At 49.4% G+C, this 20,362-nt stretch overlaps 1 protein-coding gene across 2 annotated transcripts in view; it reads left to right on the top strand.

Annotated features, from left to right (window-relative positions):
* The window catches only part of DCST1 (DC-STAMP domain containing 1), a 34,440-nt gene extending 14,339 nt beyond the window's left edge, over nt 1-20,101 (top strand). For both annotated transcript variants that reach the window (XM_048482844.1, XM_048482843.1), the window contains 5 exons: nt 190-316; nt 12,247-12,363; nt 13,386-13,528; nt 16,649-16,762; nt 19,351-20,101. In XM_048482844.1, the coding sequence (XP_048338801.1) occupies nt 190-316; nt 12,247-12,363; nt 13,386-13,528; nt 16,649-16,762; nt 19,351-19,596 (747 nt within the window). In that variant the 3' untranslated portion in view covers nt 19,597-20,101. The remainder of the gene's footprint in view (nt 1-189; nt 317-12,246; nt 12,364-13,385; nt 13,529-16,648; nt 16,763-19,350) is intronic.
* The last annotated feature ends 261 nt before the right edge of the window (nt 20,102-20,362 follow it).

Genomic DNA, 20,362 nt, shown 5'->3' with positions numbered 1-20,362 from the left:
ATGGCCTTTGGGGTCTCTTCCAATTCTGTGCGTCTATGATTCATGTCAGGCACTTCTCAGCTCCCAGCTCAGTCCCCTAACCCCTCTACAATGCCAACTTTTCAACCCCGTTTCCTACGAACTGCCCCCGGAGTTGGCCTTTTCCCTATCAGGCCCCCTCCACCTTTTTCCCACCCCGCCTCTTTCCAGATGTCGGAGCTGCTGGGCTGCCTGCCGTCCCTGATCTTCCTCCTGCTGGCGTTCTGCCTCGATTACTTGCTCTACAACATATTCAGCACCATACGACACCATTCCTTTGTGGAGTACTCTTTCAGCAGTAAGTGTGTGCCCCTTGGCTGGGCGCTCTTCCGCCCTCCCTGCTCTGTAGAGCTGGCTGCCCTTTGAAGGACAGCCAGGTGTCAAGGTGGTGAGCAGAAAACTCTGTCCATTCATTGTTCACCTCTCTGGGACAGCAGAAAACTTCAGCGCACTGCCGTGACTCCAATTTGCTTTGAGTCCCCACCCCCTGTCAAATCATAGCTGATGTATAGCAACCTTCCAGGGGGGTCAAGGCATGCGATCTCCAAAGGTGGTTTATTACTGCCTGTCTCTACATCACAACCCTGGGATTCCATCAATAAGAGTATAGTGTCTAGATCAGACCTGGGCATTATACGGCCCGCGGGCCACATCCGGCCCGCCGGATGACCCTGACTGGCCCCCCTGCCTTGCTGGGGAGTGAGGCGTCTTTGAAAGCCCCTCAGAAGCCGGTTGCCTTGGCTGCCTGCTTCTGCGGGGCTTTCAAAAGCACCAGTCGATGAAAAAAGTAGGTCAAGGGACTTAAGTCTCCCTACTTGCTTGATTGTCACAGTGGACAACTATGCAGCCTGTGATTCTTTGTGTCAAATAGTGTTGTATGCAGAACTGTTGCCCCTGATTCCAAGTTGATCGGTGCACCTGTCTGTCACTTATCAGCCCCTATTATGCAGAATTGAGTTCAGACTTTTGGCCCGGCCCTCCACAATATTTTCTGTTTCTTATGCGGCCCCATGGAAAAAATAATTGCCCACCCCTGGTCTAGATCGAGGGAAGTAATTGTACCTCCCTACTCTGCGTTGGTCAGACCTCACCTGGAGTATTGTGTTCAGTTCTGGGCACCGCAGTTCAAGAAGGTTATTGACAAGCTGGAATGGGTCCAGAGGAGGGCGACCAAAATGGCCAAAGGTCTGGAATCCATGGCCCGCGGGGAGAGACTTAGGGAGCTGGGCGTGTTTAGTTTGGTGAAGAGAAGGTTAAGAGGTGACATGTTGAGATATTTGAAGGGATGCCATGTCGAAGAGGGAGCAAGCTTGTTTTCTGCTGCAGAGACTAGGACCAGGAATAATGGGTTCAAAGTGAAGGAAAACAGATTCCACCTAAACATCAGGAAAAACTTCCTTACATTAAGGGCAGTGGAATGCACTACCTTGGAGGGTGGTGGAGTCTCCTTCTTTGGAGGTTTTTAAACAGAAGCTGGATGGCCATCTGTCAGGAGTGCTTTGATTGTGTGTTCCTGCATTGCAGGGGGTTGAACTGAATGGCTCATGGGATGGGGGGGCCCCTCGAGGTGTCCTGTGTACTCCTTCCTCATTTGGGGGTGGTTGGGGTGGGAGTTTTAACATTTAGAATGTCTTATGGTTTTAGGATTGGTTTTCATTCTAGGGGATTTTATTATGGCTTTTATTGTGAGCCTCCCTGAGACTGTAGTAAAATCATATTTAACCCTCCCCCTCCCTCCCCCTCCCTCCCCTGACCCTAACCCCTCCCTCCCTTTCTCCATCCCTCCCCTTCCCTCAGGGTGGGTGGGCCAAGACCAGATGCCGGGCCCCCTCCCTCCCTTAACCCTAACCTTAACCCTAACTCTCCCTTAAACCTAACCCAGGGAATAAATCTAAATAATAATAATCATAAATGCCATGATTTGAAAATTGAGATTCAGCGCCTATGGCACAAACCAGCTGAGACTATCCCAGTGGTCATCAGCACCCTGGGCGCCATTCCGAAAACACTGGGGTGGCACTTGAAACATCGTCGAATCGACAAAATCAGCATCTGTCAGATTCAGGCAGGAGCCCTGCTGGGATCCCACATGAATACGCCGATACATTACGACATCCTAGGCCAGTGGTGGCGAACCTGTGGCATGGGTGCCAGAAGTGGCACTCCAGGAGGCACTCTCTCTCTGTGGGCACACTTGGCAGCGCCAATCAGGAGTGCCCCCCCCCACATCTAGGCTGGCCTGGAGCCACTAGGGCTGGATTATAGCATTAGAAACCCTAAGACCCTAGTTTTGGGGAAACGCAGTGTCAAGTGCTGTTAAACCCCAGCTATTGATTTTTTCATGCGAAGAACTAAAGCATGATCCTTTATCTGGGAGTAAGCTTGGTTGCTGGCAATGGGGCTTGCTTCTGAGTAAACCCTCCTAGCGTCATGATTCACCCGTTGGAAGAGTTGTACGGTTGCTTCAAAGCAGAGCCACTGACAACTCGAACTAACTCCCAAGAAACATACACCTCGGAGCCAACCGTTTTTTTCTAAACTAAAACCTCAGTATTCAGGTTAAATTGCCATGTTGGCACTTTGCGATAAATAAGCAGGTTTTGGGTTGCAATTTGGGCACTCGGTCTCAAAAAGGATCGCCATCACTATCCCAGGCCTCTGGGTGAAACTCAGATTGTAATGAAAGGCCAACAACCAGCTAAATAATGGGCAGCTGTGATATTAAACAAAATTAATAACAACAATATGGCAAAAAAGCAAATGCAAGAACTGAAATAACAACTGATATGATAAAAAAATAACAACGGATATGATAAAAAACTGATATGGCAAAAAACAAAGGCAAGAACTGGAAATAACAACTGGTATGATAAAAAAATTGAGTCAAGAAAGTGAAAAACTGAAAGTCATCTGGACATGATCAACTGCAAGGTTTCTGGCTGAAATACCTGACCAGTTTACACCTGACAATGGCCAAGCAGTTCAGTGAAACCATCCAACATGATAAAATTGATGAATGGTGAACAGCTGGGAAGACATACTTGATTCAGAAAGATCTGGCCAAAGGGACAACTCTTGAAAACTACAGGCCAATAACATGCTTGCCCACGATGCTCAAACTGCTCACCGGCATAATAGCGGATAACATCATGGACTACTTGGAAGTGAATAACATCCTGCCGTTGGAGCAAAAAGGGAACAAAAGGAGGAGCAGGGGTACAAAAGATCAAGTCCTGATAGACAAAATGATAATGGAGAACTGCAAAAATCGAAAAGAAAATTTGCATTTACAAGATTACAAGAAGGCATTTGACTCACTGCCCCCTAGTTGGATCATGAAATGCTTGGAAACAATTGGTGTCAGCAGAAACATTCGAGTATTCACTGAAAAAGCGATGAGACAGTGGAAAACTGAACTGACAGTCAGGTATGAAAACTATGGAATAGTCGACATCAAGCGAGGAATTTTCCAAGGTGATTCTCTATCACCTTTACTGTTTATCATCGCCATGATCCCACTAACAGTGATTTTAAGGAAAACGAAGTTAGGATATCAAATGGCCAAAGACTCAGGAATTTTTTTTCACATTTGCTGTACGTGGATGATTTGAAGCTGTATGGGAAATCCGATGGAGAAATCCAGTCGCTAGTGAAGCCAATGCGATTTTGCGCTTTATCGATATGAGTATAGTGTCAAGATGGAGGGATGTAATTGTACCTCTCTATTCTGCATTGGTTAGACCTCACCTGGAATACTGTGTACAGTACTGGGCACCGCAATTCAAGAAGGATATTGACAAGCTGGAATGGGTCCAGAGGAGGGCAACAAAAATGGTAAAAAGGTCTGGAGTCCATGCCCTATGAAGAGAGGCTTAGGGAGCTGGGGATGTTTAGTCTGGAGAAGTGTAGGTTAAGGGGGGACATGATAGCTATGGGCCTTTCCCCACTTACCTTAAGCCCCGCGCTACTCTCCTCAAGTAGCAGCAGGGTCCCCGGCCTCCCACGACAGAGGCGGCGGTACAAGCGCAACCGCCCTAGCCAGCTGCCCTGTCAGCGTCCCCTCAGCCTTGGCGGCATCCCTGGCAAAGCTCACAAGCTATCTTTAAATGGCACCTTGTGATGACCCCACGGGGTCGTGGGGATGCCCAGGCGCGTGCCAGGGAGCAGCGCGCGGCATAGGGGGGATTAAGGTAAGTGGGGAAAGGCCCTATGTTTAGTTATTTGAAGGGATATGTCAAAGAGGGAGCAAGCTTGTTTTCTGCTGCTCCAGAGACTAGGACACGGAGTAATGGATTCAAGGGTGAAGGAAAAGAGATTCCATCTAAAAATTAGAAAGAACTTCTTGATCGTCAGGGCTGTTCGAGAGTGGAATTCACTCCTTCTTTGGAGGTTTTTAAAGAGAGGCTGGAAGAACATATGTCAGGAGTGCTTTGATTGTGTGTTCCTGCATGGCAGGGGGTTGGCCTTGATGGCCCTTGGGGTCTCTTCCAACTCTATGATTCTATGAACACAAGCTGAATATTTAGCACAGACATTTCGACGGAGTTTGGCCTGGAAATGTGGGCCTCTGTGGCGATAAAGAGGGGCTAGATCACCGAGAGCGATGGCATAGAAATGCCTGATGGCCAAAAGGAACCAACCAAAAGGAAGCCTATAAATACCTGTGCACTTTGCAGCTGGATAACATCAAGCACGGGTCAAGTGACAGACTATATTTTCCCCGGAGATCTGGTGGCAGAGGCTTACTGCAAGTAAAGCAAACAGTGGAGGAAGAGAAACATGGGCTGGGCAGTTATGCGAATGAATGTCAAGGACAGGCATTGATTGAAGTGAAGAACAGACGTTTACCAAAATCCCAATGAGATTAAAACAAGGCCTGAAAGAAGAAGAGGAAGAGGAAGAGTTTGGATTTATACCCCCCTTTCTCTCTTGTAGGAGACTCAAAGGGACTTACAATCTCCTTGCCCTTCCCCCCTCACAACAAACACCCTGTGAGGTGGGTGGGGCTGAGAGAGCTCCGAGAAGCTGTGACTAGCCCAAGGTCACCCAGCTGGCGCGTGTGGGAGTGTACAGGCTAATCTGAATTCCCCAGATAAGCCTCCACAACTCAGGCGGCAGAGCTGGGAATCAAACCCGGTTCCTCCAGATCAGAGTGCACCTGCTCTTAGCCACTGCTCTTAGCCACTACGCCACTGCTGTCACAACAAAGCATTGCATGATCAAGGACAGGGTGGACAATGAAAAGATCTGACTGTGGTTCAGCAAACTATGGCACAAACCAGCTGAGACTATCCCAGTGGTCATCGGCACTCTGGGCGCCATTCCAAAAACACTGGGGTAGCACGTGAAACATCGTCGAATCGACAAAATCAACATCTGTCAGATTCGAAAGGCAGCCCTGCTAGGATCCGCACAAGTGCTACGCCGACACATTAAAACATCCTAGGCCTCTGGACGAGACTCAAATTGTAATGAAAGGCCAACAACCAGCTAAAGAACTGGCAGCTGTGAAATCAACCAATAATACAGTAAAGTGACCATCGTCGACATAGCAGTCCCCGGTGATGGCAGGGTCATTGAAAGAGAACATGAGAAGGTCACTAAATACTATTATTTGAAAATCGAGCTTCAGCATCTATGGTACAAATCAGCTGAGGTCGTCCCAGTGGTAATTGGCACCCTGGGTGCCATCTCGAAAACACTAGGGCAGCACTTGAAACATCTTCTAATCGACAAAATTAACAATGGTTAGTTTCAGAAGGCAGCCGTGCTAGGATCCGCATGAATACTACGGCAATACCTTACAACTTCCTAGGTCTCTGGGTGAGGCACAAATTGTAATGAAAGGCCAACAACCAGCTAAAGAACTGGCAGCTGTGAAATCAGCCATAATCGATACATTACAACTTCCTAGGCCTCTGGGTGAGGCGTCAGTTGTAATGAAAGAAAGACAACCAGCTAAAGAACTGGCAGCTGTGAACTCAACCATAATCGATACATTACAACTTCCTAGGCCTCTGGGTGAGGCGTCAATTGTAATGAAAGAAAGACAACCAGCTAAAGAACTGGCAGCTGTGAACTCAACCAAAAAGATTGCCCAATCTGAGTACAGACAGAGCCACAACTCAGTAGCCAAGATGATCCACTGGGATTTATGTAAGAATTACAACATCAGAGCGGCTAAAAACACATGTGAACATTGCCTAGAGAAAGTCATAGAAAATAAAAAATGTTAAGTTCTTGTGGGACTTTCGAATCCAAATGGACACAGTTTCGGCATATAACACACCGGACATCACAATGATTAAGGATAAGAAAGTGACAATCATCGGCATAGCAATACCTGGTGACAGCAGGGTCGTTGAAAAAGAACACGAGAAGGTCACTAAATACCACAATTTGAAAATCGAGCTTCAGCACAAACCAGTGGTAATTGACACCCTAGGCGCCATTCCGAAAATGCCAGGGCAGCCCTTAAAACATCTTCAAACTGACAAAACCAACATTTGTCAGATTCAGAAGGCAGATCTGCTGGGATCCGCACGAATGCTACGTCAATACATCGCAACATCCCTGGCCTCTGGGTGAGCCTGGAAATTGTAATGAAAGGCCAACAACCAGCTGAAGATCTGGCAGCTGTGATATTAAACAAAATTAAATAATTATTTTAAAAAACCCAGGGGCAGGGCTAGCCATTCCAAAGTGGGCCAGGAGTTGCGAGGACGTGGATTTTTCTTTCCTGAAGAGGGCAGCAACTTTGCAGTTTTATAGATGCTTTACAAGTCGTGCTTTATTGAAAAACATTGCTTCAGTGGCGTATCTGCCAGAAGGAGGTGGGGGGTTCAATTGACCCCGAGCACCACCCAGTAGAACACATGGGGCGATTTTGTGCCCCATACCCTTCCGCAGAGAGGTGACCCCACCTGGGCTAGGAGCCTGCCGCAGCCTTGCCGGGCGCCCATTGGCCCGGCCAGTGGTGGGATCCAAAAATTTTAGTAACAGGTTCCCAAGGTGGCGGGATTCAAACAGTGGCGGAGCGCCAATGGGGCTGCGCGGGGCACGACGGGGCCGTGGCCGGGCATTCCAGGGGCGGGGCATTAATAATTTCTCTGTTACTGTGAAAAACTCTTACTGAAAAAAAAAAGTTCCTAATTTCCAGCTGGTATCTTTCTGTCCATAATTTAAACTCATTATAGCAAGTCCTATCGCAGTGATGGCGAACCTATGGCACGGGTGCCAGAGGTGGCACTCAGAGCCCTATCTGTGGGCACGCACAGAGTTCATCATGTGGGGGGGAAATCGCCCCCCCCCCCCAACACACATCTAGGCTGGGCTCAATTATTAGTATTAAACCTAAGATCTAGTTTTGGGGAAGCTGTATAGGTAAGCCCGTTAAGCACTGTTAAACCCCACTGATTTTCATGCGAAGAACTAAAGTGTGATCCTTTACCTGGGAGTAAGCTCAGTTGCTGGCAATGGGGCTTGCTTCTGAGTAAACCCTCCTAGGGTCGTGATTCACCCGTTTGCATGGTTGCTTCAAAGCAAAGCCACCGACTACCACCAAGCTTATTCCCGAGTAACGCACGCCTCAGAGCCAACCATTTTTTCTTAACTAAAACCTCAGTATTCAGGTTAAATTGCCATGTTGGCACTTTGCGATAAATAAGTGGGTTTTGGGTTGCAATTTGGGCACTCGGTCTCGAAAAGGTTCACCATTACTGTCCTATCGTCTGCTGCCAACAGAAACAACTACTTCTCCTCTAATTGACTGCCTGTCAAATACTTAATACTTTCAAATACTTAATTTTGTTTCTAGAAATCAAAAGAAGGATACTTTCCTTAAACAAGGAACTTGACCATATTTCTAGAACATGTTTTTAAAACAGCCCAACAGGGAGAATTATCCCATTTTCTACCTTCGCTCACCAGCCACATAGGAAACAACAGGACTTTATGATTTTTGGACCTAGTGGAATTTCTAACGGAAAAGCAGACCCAATTAGTAACCCCCTCTTGGCACACAAATAATTAGTAACCCACTCTCAGGAACTGGTGAGAACCTGCTGGATCCCACCTCTGGGCCTGGCCCCCCCAGGCTGCTTGGGACCGTTGTCACCATCCTCCGCCAGCTGAGGTAAGTAGGGCATGGGGGGCGAGGGGGCGCCCTGAGCAGGTGTTGCCCCGGGCACCATTTCCCCCCGGTATGCTTCTGAATCACCTTGAGCTTAAAGAACAGGCCATTCCTGCAAGGATGCACAGTATCTGTTTAGGGTTGCCATTCTCCAGCTGCAGCCTGGAAATCTCCAGGAATTAGAACTGGCCTCCAGACTACAGAGACCAGTTTCCCTGGAGAAAACAGTGACTTCGTAGGGTGGACTCTACTCCCATCATGCCCCTCCTGAGCTCCATTTCCAAATCCTGCCCTTCCAGGCTCCACCCCAAAACATCCAGGAATTTCCCAACCTGGAGTTGGCAACCCAATTTTGCAATTCCTGTCCCCCTGAAATTACCAACCTTTCCCCCCACTTCGGGAAGCTTTGGGGCATCCTGTAAAAACACGTTGCTCCCGTTTCAGTTTCTTCCTCTGGGCCTCCAGAGATTACATCTTTTTGAATGGGCTGGAAACGTCTGCAGAGCGCGTGCAGAAAAGCAGGGGCTGGCAAATTAACCATCTTTTTTTTCCAAAGCAGCCCCTGAAGGGCCTCCTAATTGGAGCAAAGGGGAGCCGTTGCTCACGCCATTCACCCGCCTCATTTCTGTTGACCTGCTTCCAGTCCTGCAGACAAAACTCCTTCCTTTGTTGGCTGCCCCAATTCCCTTCTCAAGCCAGACTAGAGCTCAGGGCTTCCCCCTGAATCACATGGGAATCCCAAAATCTCGTAAAAGGCCAGGAGAACCTCGTAAGAATAATGCAGTGGCATAGTGGTTAAGAGCAGGTGCATTCTAAGCTGGAGAACTGGGTTTGATTCCCCCCTCTGCCACTGGAGCTGTGGAGGCTTATCTGGGGAACCAGATTAGCTTGTGCACTCCAACACACGCCAGCTGGGTGATCTTGGGCTAGTCAGTTCTTCGGAGCTCTCTCAGCCCCACCCACCTCACAGTGTGTTTGTTGTGGGAGGGATGGGAAGGGAAGGGAGATTGTAAGCCCCTTTGAGTCTCCTTACAGGAGAGAAAGGGGGGGATAAATACAAACTCCTCTCCTCCTCCTCCTCCTCCTCCTCTTCTTCTTCCTCTTCCTCTTCCTCCTCCTCCTCCTCCTCCTCCAATGCTGGCTGTGTCGCCACATTGGGCAAGGGGACTTGATACAGTTTCCCAATGCAGCCACCCAGCAGGGTGAGTGTATAGATTTACTGTCTCCAGGTTGAGAAATCCCTGGAGGTTTGGGGGTGGGGCGGGGCCTGGGCAGGGAGGGGTTTGGGACAGGGAGGGACCTCAACCATTTTTATCAGGGGAACAGATCTCAGCCTGAGACCCTGCTTGGCATGCAGAAGGCCCCTGGTTCAATGCCCGGCATCTCCACTTAAAAGGCTCAGAGCAGAGGTGCTGTGAAACCGCTGTGCCTGATACCCTGGAGAGCAGCTTCCAGTCTGAGCAGGCAATATGCACTAGCATTGATTCAACATAACACAGTGTCATGTGTTCATAGAATCATAGAGTTGGAAGAGACCCATCAAGGGCCATCAAGTCCAATCCACCTGCCATGCAGGAACACACAATCAAAGCACTCCTGACAGATGGCCATCCAGCCTCTCTTTAAAAACCTCCACAGAAGGAGACTCCACCACACTCCAAGGGAATGCATTCCACTGTCAAACAGCCCACAGTCAGGAAGTTTTTCCTGATGTTTAGGTGGAGTCTCTTGAACCCATGACTCCTGGTTCTTGTCTCTGGAGCTGCAGAAAACAAGCTTGCTCCCTCACCAACATGACATCCCTTTCGATATCTAAACATGGCTATCAGGTCACCTTTTAAACTTCTCTTCGCCAAACTAAACACCCCCAGCTTCCTAAGTCTCTCCTCAAAGGGCATGGATTCCAGACCTTTTACCCTTTTGGTTGCCCCCCTCTGGACCCGTTCCAACTTGTCAATATCCTTCTTGAATTGCGGTGCCCAGAACTGTACACAATATTCCAGGTATGGACGGATTCACCTCCCTTCTCCTCATTCTCAGGCTGGGTTGTAGCTCTCCCTTTCCACTGTTCGCTGGATCACTATGACCACATGGTCTGCTTTCTGCATGCCCCGCTTGGCCCACAGACTAGGATCACGCTCTTTTACTGCAGCTGGTGAAATTATGGGAAGTATACAGCATCCTCCGCTGCATTTCTGAATGTCAGGCGCAGGAGCACAGTAGGTCCAAAACAGTGGCAACCCCACTTAGAAAGGGCAAAAGGTTCGAGCCAAAGGATTGATGTAAGAGGAGGTATTTGAGGGATGGAAAGAGGGGGGGACCAGGCATAGGGGGAATTTATTTATTTACGGTATTGTCGAAGGCTTTCACGACCGTAGTTAACTGGCTATTGTGAGTTTCTGGCCTGTGGCCTGGTAGTATCAGCTCCTAACATTTCACCTGCACCTATGGTGGACAAAACAGAAACCCAACTAGACAAAACACTGAGCACTGTGCCGCGCAGAGAAACACATCTTACTGGGACATGCCTCTGAAGATGCCAGCCATAGAGGCGGGTGAAACATTCGGAGCGAAAACTACCAGACCACGGCCTCACAGCCGGGAAAACCCGCAACAGCCAGCATTTATTTATTTATTTATTTATTGTTATTAATTTATAGTCCTCCCAATGCATTAGGATTGTGGAAGTGTGGGATTATCAGAAAGAACTGAAGTGCAGCATGAGTATTCACATGAGAAATTAAGCGGTGGAGGAATTACATAATAGGATCCTACTTACAGTAAGCTGTACACAGCAGTACAGACCACAGTCCCTAATAATTTAACAGTTCTTAATGTTTGACAAGTAAGTTTGTAAACCATTTTGTAATGCATAAGTCTATTCCCTGTGCCGAACAGCACTCTTGAATAGTTCAGTTGTGCCGAAAAGCACTCTTGAATGGTTCAGTTGTGCCGAAAAGCACTCGTGAATAGTTCAAGTTGTGCCGAAAAGCACTTGTCAGTAGTTCAGTTGTGTCAAACAGCACTCGTGAATAGTTCAGTTGTGCCGAATAGTTCAGTTGTGCTGAAAAGCACGCTTGAATAGTTCAGTTGGGCCAAACAGCTCTCATGAAAAGTTCAGATGTGCTGAAAAGCACTCGTGAATAGTTCAAGTTGTGCCGAAAAGCACTCGTGAATAGTTCAGTTGTGTCAAACAGCACTCATGAATAGTTCAGTTGTGCCGAATAGTTCAGTTGTGCTGAAAAGCACGCTTGAATAGTTCAGTTGGGCCAAACAGCTCTCATGAAAAGTTCAGATGTGCTGAAAAGCACTCGTGAATAGTTCAAGTTGTGCCGAAAAGCACCTGCGTTAGACGGATTCTAGTTGTGTCAAACAGCACTTCGTGGAATAGTTCAGTTGTGCCTCTAATAGTTCAGTTGTGCCGAAAAGCACGCTTGAATAGTTCAGTTGTGCCGAAAAGCACGCTTGAATAGTTCAGTTGTGCCGAAAAGCACATTTGAATGGTTCAGTTGCATCGAAAAGCACTTGTGAATAGTTCACGTTGTGCCGAAAAGCACTCGTCAATAGTTCAGTTGTGTCAAACAGCACTCGTGAATAGTTCAGTTGTGCCGAATAGTTCAGTTGTGCCGAAGAGCACTCGTCAATAGTTCAGTTGTGTCAAACAGCACTCGTGAATAGTTCAGTTGTGCCGAATAGTTCAGTTGTGCCGAAAAGCACGCTTGAATAGTTCAGTTGTGCCGAAAAGCACGCTTGAATAGTTCAGTTGTGCCGAAAAGCACATTTGAATGGTTCAGTTGCATCGAAAAGCACTTGTGAATAGTTCACGTTGTGCCGAAGACCACTCGTCAATAGTTCAGTTGTGTCAAACAGCACTCGTGAATAGTTCAGTTGTGCCGAATAGTTCAGTTGTGTCGAAAAGCATGCTTGAATAGTTCAGTTGGGCCAAACAGCTCTCATGAAAAGTTCAGATGTGCTGAAAAGTACTTGTGAATAGTTCAGTTGTGCCGAAAAGCACTCGTGAATAGTTCAGTTGGATTATGTGAGGAGTTTTGGTCGGGGAGCTATTATCTGTAAACCCCCCCCCCCCATTTCTACAGGCAGCCACCACCTTGAAGTGATCGTCGGCGGGGAGACGATGATGGCGCGACTCCTCCGGAGCACCATTGGAGCCTTGAATACTTCCTCAAAGATGGAGATGGAGGCTACCAACATCCGTAAGTTGGGAAGGGCACGGGAAGAGGCTGCTCTTTTACGAGTGGATCCTGCAACCAGTGGGAATTGTTTTTCTCCCCGGTGCCTAGTCCTCCGGCTATGCTGGAATCAGGGTGACGAAGGATCTTAATGTTGTCAGTTCTGGGTTGGGAACTTCCTAGAGTTTTGGGCATGAACCTTAGGGTGGAAATGGCGAGGGGTCCAGTGGCCAACCTCCAGGTGGGGCCTGGAGATATCCTGCTATTATTGCAACTGATTCCCAGATAGTAGAGATCAGTTCGCCTAGACAAAATGGCTGCTTCAGAGGCTGGGCTCTTTGGCTTTGTCTGTGCTGAGTTGCCTCCCTTCCCTTCCCTAAACCCCTCCCTCCCGCAGCTCCGCCCACCCAAACCTCCAGGTATTTCCCAACACAGAGCTGGCAACCCTACTTGGAGACCTCCTAGGACTGTGGGGGCGAACCTATGGCACTCCAGATATTCATGGACTACAATTCCCATCAGCCCCTGCCAATTGGGGCTTGCTTCTGAGTAAACCCTCCTAGGGTCGTGATTTACCCGTTGGAAGAGTTGCATGGTTGCTTCAAAGAAAAGCCACCGACTACCACCAAGCTTACTCCCGAGTAACGCACGCCTTGGAGCCAACCGTTTTTTCTAAACGGAAACCTCAGTATTCAGGTTAAATTGCCGTGTTGGCACTTTGCGATAAATAAGTGGGTTTTGGGTTGCAATTTGGGCACTCGGTCTCGAAAAGGTTCGCCATCACTGCACTACTACATGCGGAGGGTTTCTGAGGATCTTATTTTTATATTTATATGGTTCATTTTGGACGGGTGGTAAGCAAAGCATTTCTTCTCGACTCCCCGCTTTTCTCTCTTTTGAAAGGGGCGGGATGCCAAAGTCCTAGTCCACTTAAAGTGCCAAAAAACTTTGGCCAGCTCTGGTCACCCCCTGACTGCTTTAATTTACCCCCGAGTGCTGAGGCCCCTGATCCACACCCTGCCTTTCTTCCCACCCGCCTTCTGCAGAGTGTCTGCCCGAACCTCGGGGCATGTCCAGAGTGCAGTACCAGGCCTCCTGTATCTCTCTGGGCGCCTTGTTCCTGCTGTGTCTCGTTCAGGTTTACGCCTACCGTATCCGGAGAGTCATCGCTGCCTTCTATTTCCCCAAGGTCAGTGTTTAGGGTTGCCAGATTGGGAAAGATCTGGAGATTCTTGGGGGGGGGGCTGGTGGGGTTTGGAGAGGGGAGGTTCTTCAGTGGCATATACAGTTATCCCTTCACGTTGCAACTTTCCATATTGTGGTTTTATTTATTGCCAGAGTGGTGAAGTGGTTAGGAGCAGGTGCACTCTAATCTGGAGAACCGGGTTTGATTCCCCGGTCTGCCACTTGAGCTGCGGAGGCTGATCTGGTGAACCAGATTAGCTTGTGCACTCCAACACATGATCAAGAGATTGTACAAACCATATACAACACTAAATTAACCAAACTAGGAAGAAATATGAGCAACAGCACCAAATGTTGTATGTAAGCAGGCAAGGTCTATATTATGAAAAAATTCAAATATATACGATAGTTAGTAACGCTCTATAACTCTCAACCTCGCAGGGTTGTTGGGAAAGTTTTTTGTGAATACTGCTATTTGAATTTTATTCATAATATAGACCTTGCCGGCTTATATACAACATTTGGTGCTGTTGCTTATATGCACTCCAGCACATGCCAGCTGGGTGACCTTGGACTAGTCACAGTTCTTTGGAGCTCTCTCAGTCCTTCCCGAAAGCTCCGAAGAACGGTGACTAGCCCAAGGTCACCCAGCTGGCATGTGTTGGAGTGCACAGGCTAATCTAGTTCCCCAGACAAACCTCCACAGCTCAAGTGGCAGAGTGGGGTATCAAATCCAGCCCCCCAGATTAGAGTGCACCTGCTCTTAGAAGAAAAAGAAGAAGAAGAGTTTGGATTTATATCTCCCCTTTCTCTCCTGTAGGAGACTCAAAGGGGCTGACAATCTCCTTGCCCTTCCTCCCTCACAACAAACACCCTGTGAGGTAGGTGGAGCCGAGAGAGCTCCGAGAAGCTGTGACTAGCCCAAGGTCACCCAGCTGGCGTGTGTGGGAGTGTACAGGCTAATCTGAATTGCCCAGATAACCCTCCACAGCTCAGGCGGCAGAGTGGGGAATCAAACCCGGTTCCTCCAGATCAGAGTGCACCTGCTCTTAGTCACTGCTCTTAGCCACTACGCCACTGCTGCTCTTAACCACAAGTCCAGTGTGTATCCTGTGTGACATGTTGGGTCCCTATGAACCAGGGAGAGTCCCAGTGCTGCCACGGAAGGTACCACATCCACTACTTGAATGGATGAGGCCGAGTCTACGTGGACGTTGAAATCCCCCAAAACAATAAGCCTGGGAAACCTCAAGGCCCACTCTGACTCGACCTCCTGCAGTTCGGCAGGTCTTGTGCTGGCGCCCTTGGCAGCCGGTACACCAGCGGAATATATCGCGGGTCAGCATAAGAAATTAAAAGGGAATATTTTGGGAGTTTTAAGGAAGCCACGGATGACATGTGCAGGCCAGCAGACGACACAGGAAAAGTTCAGGAAACTCAGATATGCGTAAATTATATGTATAGTATTGTATAATATCAACATATTTTTTAAAAATTCTGTAAATATACACCATTTATTTTTAAACATTAAAGTAAAAGGAAAATATCAGACTTCTCTGGGTGACCTTGGGCTAGTCACAATTCTCTCAGGATTTTCTCGGCCCCACCTTCCTCACAAGGTGCCTGTTGCATGGAGTGGAAGGGAAAGGAGTTTGTAAGAAGAAGAAGAAGAGTTTGGATTTATATCCCCCCTTTCTCTCCTGCAGGAGACTCAAAGGGGCTGACAATCTCCTTGCCCTCACAACAAACACCCTGTGAGGTGGGTGGGGCTGAGAGAGCTCCGAGAAGCTGTGACTAGCCCAAGTTCACCCAGCTGGCGTGTGTGGGAGTGCACAGGCTAATCTGAATTCCCCAGATCAGCCTCCACAGCTCAGGCGGCAGAGCTGGGAATCAAACCCGGTTCCTCCAGATTAGATACACGAGCTCTTAACCTCCTACGCCACTGCACTGCACTGTAAGCCCATCTGAGTGGGCGGGGTATAAATCCAAAGTCATTATCTTCTTTTGCCAAGGAAGAGCCAAACTTTTTTACACATATTTTCAGATTGCAGGGGGCTCTGCACCCCTAACCCCTGTGATGGGGAAGGGATTACTGTAATGCCCTGGACTCCACTTTCCATAGCAGCCGTTTTCTCCATGTGAATGGATCCCTGTCCTCTGGAGATCCGCTGTAATCCCAAGAGATCTCCAGCCACCACCTGGAGGAGGGCCAACCCTATCAAGATGCGAGGCCTCCAAGAGGCCCCTACAGAGGCGTAGCTACGAGGGGGCCGGGGGTGCACGCATTGCACCGGGCGTGCGCCTGAGGGGGGGGGAGCAAAATTTTTAGGGTTTTTTTTGTATTTTTAAGTGTTTTTCAGTTTTTGGGCTGTAGGGGGCGCAGTTTTTAGGCTAGCAGCACCAAAATTTCAGGAAGTTTTCAGGGGACCCTTCTGATGATACCACCCAAGTTAGGGGAGGTTTGGTCAAGGGGGTCCAACGTTATGGACTCCCAACGGGGGTGCCCCATCCCCCATTGTTTCCAATGGGAGCTAATAGGAGATGGGGGCTACACCTTTGAGAGTCCATAACTTTGGACCCCCTGAACCAAACTTCGCCAAACCTGGCTGGTATCATCAGGATAGCCTCCTAAAGATACACTGAAATTTTGATGGTGCTAGCCTAAAAACAGCGCCCCCTGCAGGCTGAAAATGGAAAAACACTAAAAAATACAAAAACCAAAACGAACATGGGGCAGCAAAACTCAGATTATGCACCATTTCCCCTAGCTATGCCTCTGGGCCCCTAGCCCCACCAGGGCTTCTCCTATTACTACAAGAACCTCTGAAATGGGGCAGCTTCTCCTTCAGGCCTTATAGTTTTTTCCTGACAAGGATTTTGACCATTTCTCAAATGGGTAACAAGATCTGGTTAGCCTGGGCCATTCTGTCATGTGGTGTGCAAACCTCATTCTGGGGGTTCAGTGCTGTCAATTTCATGAAAAGGACCGCAAAATCTCTGTTTTCCTAAAAAAACAACAACCCTGTACTTTCTTACTAGCATGCTTGGGTTTCCCTGAGCCACAGCTGATTGGGGCTAAGCACAACACCCTAATGGTCTCCCCCCTGGTCCCCCTTTTGCGCAGCGTGAGAAGAAGCGCATCCTCTTCCTCTACAACGAGATGCTGCGGCAGCGGGTGGCCTTCATCACGGTGCAGCGGAAGCGCATCATCCAGAGATCCCGACGGCACAAAAGACTGGTGAGTTTTGCATTCCATAAGACGGGACACGGGGGCTTCGGGTTCCCTTCTTGTTTAGCTCCCGGGGTTTGCTGAGTTGGATTTCCTGGGCTTGCCTTGCCCCCCCCCCCCCGCCCACTGGCAGGGAATGGGGGTAGCATTTCTAGATCAAGGTGGGGAAAAATTCCTGGGGATTTAGGGGTGAAGCCTGGGGAGGTCAGGGCTTGGGAAAAGGAGAGGGATTTAATCATAATGCCTCAGTGGGGTATAACGTCATAGAGTCCACCCTCCAGAGAGCCAGTGTGATGTAGTAGTTAAGAGCAGGTGCGCTGTAATCTGGAGAACCGGGTTTGATTCCCCGCTCTGCCGCTTGAGGTGTGGAGGCTGATCTGGTGAACCAGATTTGTTTGTGCACTCCGACACATGCCAGCTGGGCGACCTTGGGCTAGTCGCTGGAACTCTCTCAGCCCTAGCCGCCTCACAGAGTTTGCTGTGTGGGGGGGAGGGAAAGGAGATGGTAAGCCCCTTTGAGTCTCCTTTTCAGGAAGAGAAAGGGTGGGATATGAATCCAAACACCTCCTCCTCCTCCTCCTCCTTCTTCCAAAGCAGTTATTTTTCCCCCAAAGGAACTGATATCTGCAGTCTAGAGATCTATAATTCTGGGCTCCTACGGAGGCCTCCCGCTCACGCAGCAGTGAATAAACCCGTGGCATTTTTGTAGCGGAGGCTCGCCCCGGTTTCCTGCTCGTTTCTGTTTACTGTGTTCTGGCTCCCCACCCCCGTGGCCGCGCGCGGACCCCAGGGCAGGGCTTCCTGTTGGCTCCACAAAACAGCCTCGGACCCTCCCTTCCCACAGGGAACTGTTCGGTCGACCTCCAGCCAAACCCAGCATCTGAAAGGGGCTCGATTGCCCCGGAGGGTTTCGGCCGGTCCGGTTCCTGTCCCGGCCCTTGCCGAGCATCTGTGCTTTTGCTGAGTTAAGCTCTTGCCCTCTGACCCGGATGACCCGGGCTGGATCTCGTCAGATCTCAGAAACAAAGCAGGGGTGACCTTGGCTAGCATTCGGTTGGGAGACCACCAAGGAAGTCCAGGGTCACTGTTAAAGTGATAAATCACCTGTGGAAGCCTCTTGCCCTTGAAGACCCGACAAAGCCGTGACTTGATGGTTTTGTCCTGACCTGGGTGGCCCAGACTAGCCTGATCACATTAGATCAGTGGTGGCGAACCTGTGGCACGGGTGCCAGAGGTGGCACTCAGAGCCCTCTCTGTGGGCATGTGCAAACAGAGTGGCCCCTCCCCACACATCTAGGCTGGCCTGGGCTACTGGGCTCGATTATTAGCATTAAACCTAAGACCTAGTTTTGGGGAAGCAGTGTAGGTAACCCTGTTAAGCACTGTTTAAACCTCACTGATTTTCATGCAAAAAAAGAACTAAAATGCCGCGATCCTTTACCTGGGGTAAGCTTGCGTTTGCTGGCATACATGGGGCTTGCTTCTGGCATGTAAATGCAAACCTCCTAGGGTCGTGATTCACCCGTTGGAAGAGTTGCACAGTTGTTTCAAAGCAAAGCCACCGACTACCACTAAGCTTACTCCCGAGTAACGCACGCCTCGGAGCCAACCATTTTTTCTAAACTGAAGCCTCAGTATTCAGGTTAAACTGCCATGTTGGCACTTTGCGATAAATAAGCGGGTTTTGGGTTGCAATTTGGGCATTCGGTCTTGAAAAGGTTCGCCACCACTGCATTAGATCTTAGCAGTTAAGAGGCTCTTGGTTGGAACTGTGTGCAGGCAAGGGTGGACAGGGGGTAGCTGGCTGCTTCCTGGCCAACCAGTGGAAGCGGGAAGGAGGGACTCACTTCTGGAGCTGTATTCCAGCATGATGGACAGGTGGTCCCTGGCTGCTTCCTGGCCAACCGGTGGAAGCAAGAGGGAGGGGCTCACTTCTGGAGGTGTATCCTGGCATGATGAACAGGGGATTCTTGGCTGCTTCCTGGCCACTTTCTGATGGCTTCCATTAGGAGTCATACCCGACCACAGAGGTGGGATCCAACTTGTTCTCACCACTTCTCTAAAAGTGGTTATTGATTTTGTTGGAGTGTAGGGCCAGCATGGTGTAGTGGCTAAGAGCAGGTGGATTCTAACCTGGAGAACCGGGTTTGATTCCCCACTCCTCCACCTGAGTGGCAGAGGCTTACCTGGTGAACCAGATGTGTTTCCCCGCTCCTACATTTCTGCTGGGTGACCTTGGGCTAGTCACAGTTCTCTCAGGGCTCTCTCAGCCCCACTTGCAGAGGTGGGATCCAACCAGTTCTCACCACTTCTCTAGAAGTGGTTATTGATTTTTTTTGGAGTACCGAGAAGGGGTTACTAAAGCAACCTCCCTGCCCAATAGGGACTGGAGGGGCGTGTGTGTGGCGGTGCCACTGTTTGAATCCCACCACCATCGGAAACCTGATTAAAATTTTTGGATCCCACCACTGCCCGACCACCATTTTTTCATACAGCACGGTCTGAAAGACAGATTTCAGCCTCAGAGAATGGACATCTTCGCCCTCAGCCGGCTCTCTGTGGCTGGCACTGAGGACCTCCCTCCCTTTCCTTTGCAGGAAAAGCCCCTCGTGGACCGGCTCGGCCATTGGTTCCCGTTCCTGAAGCGTTTCCTCCGCCTGCGTTGCATTCTCTGCGGCTTGCCCGAAACCCCCAACTCGGTCCTCTGTGCGACCCCCGAGTGTGGCACCATTTACTGCCGCCTGTGCTGGAAAGACATGGGCGAGGTCTGCTTCGCGTGTTGCCACGACGACGTGATCTCCGATGACGTCACCAGCGAGGGGGAGACGGGCTACGCCCACTGAGCTGCCAAGGGGCGGGGCTGCTCCGAGTTCCATTATTAAATTATCACTTTGATCCTTTCGAATCTTCTAGTTGTCTTGAATCGCACTATGTGTGGAGGAAAGTACGAGCACCAAACATTATATTGTCGAAGGCTTTCACAGCTGGAATCACCAGGGCGTTGTGGGTTTTCTGGGTTGTATGGCTATGTTCCAGTAGCATTTTCTCCTGACGTTTCACCTGCATCTGAAGATGCTACTGAAACACGGCCATACAACCTGGAAAACCCACAACACCCTACAACATGTCTACCATGCCTCTTTCCCCATTGGGGACCCAAATTAATTTACATTGTTCTCCCCCACATTTTTCTTCACAAGAATCCTGCAAGGGTGGCTAGGCTGCGAGTACGTAACTGAACCAAAGTCATCCCACTCGCCTCTGTGACAGAGCAGGAATTAAAACCTGGACCTTCCAGATTCTAGTGTAACGCTCTGCCGTCACCAGAGGTGGGATCCAGCAGGTTCTCACAGGTTCCCAAGAGTAGGTTACTAAGTATTTGTGTGTGCCGAGAGGGGGTTACTAATGGGTGATTTTGCCATGTGATTTTTGCCTTAGTTACGCCCCTCCTCTCAGCAGTAGCGGGAGAACTTGAAGCAGTCTAGCAGGAGGTGCACCGGCGTGCGTGGCAGCCTGAGCCTGCGTGCATTCGTTTCCTGCCCAAGGACGGCAGCGTAGCTGACTGCGTCATACCACAGCCCATAGGAACACCCGCCCGGAATGCCGACC

This window comes from Sphaerodactylus townsendi, unplaced genomic scaffold, assembly GCF_021028975.2.
Source record: "Sphaerodactylus townsendi isolate TG3544 unplaced genomic scaffold, MPM_Stown_v2.3 scaffold_24, whole genome shotgun sequence".
Lineage (NCBI taxonomy): Eukaryota > Metazoa > Chordata > Lepidosauria > Squamata > Sphaerodactylidae > Sphaerodactylus > Sphaerodactylus townsendi.
Note: the sequence above shows the minus strand (reverse complement) of the source record. Positions and strands in the feature narration are given on the sequence as shown.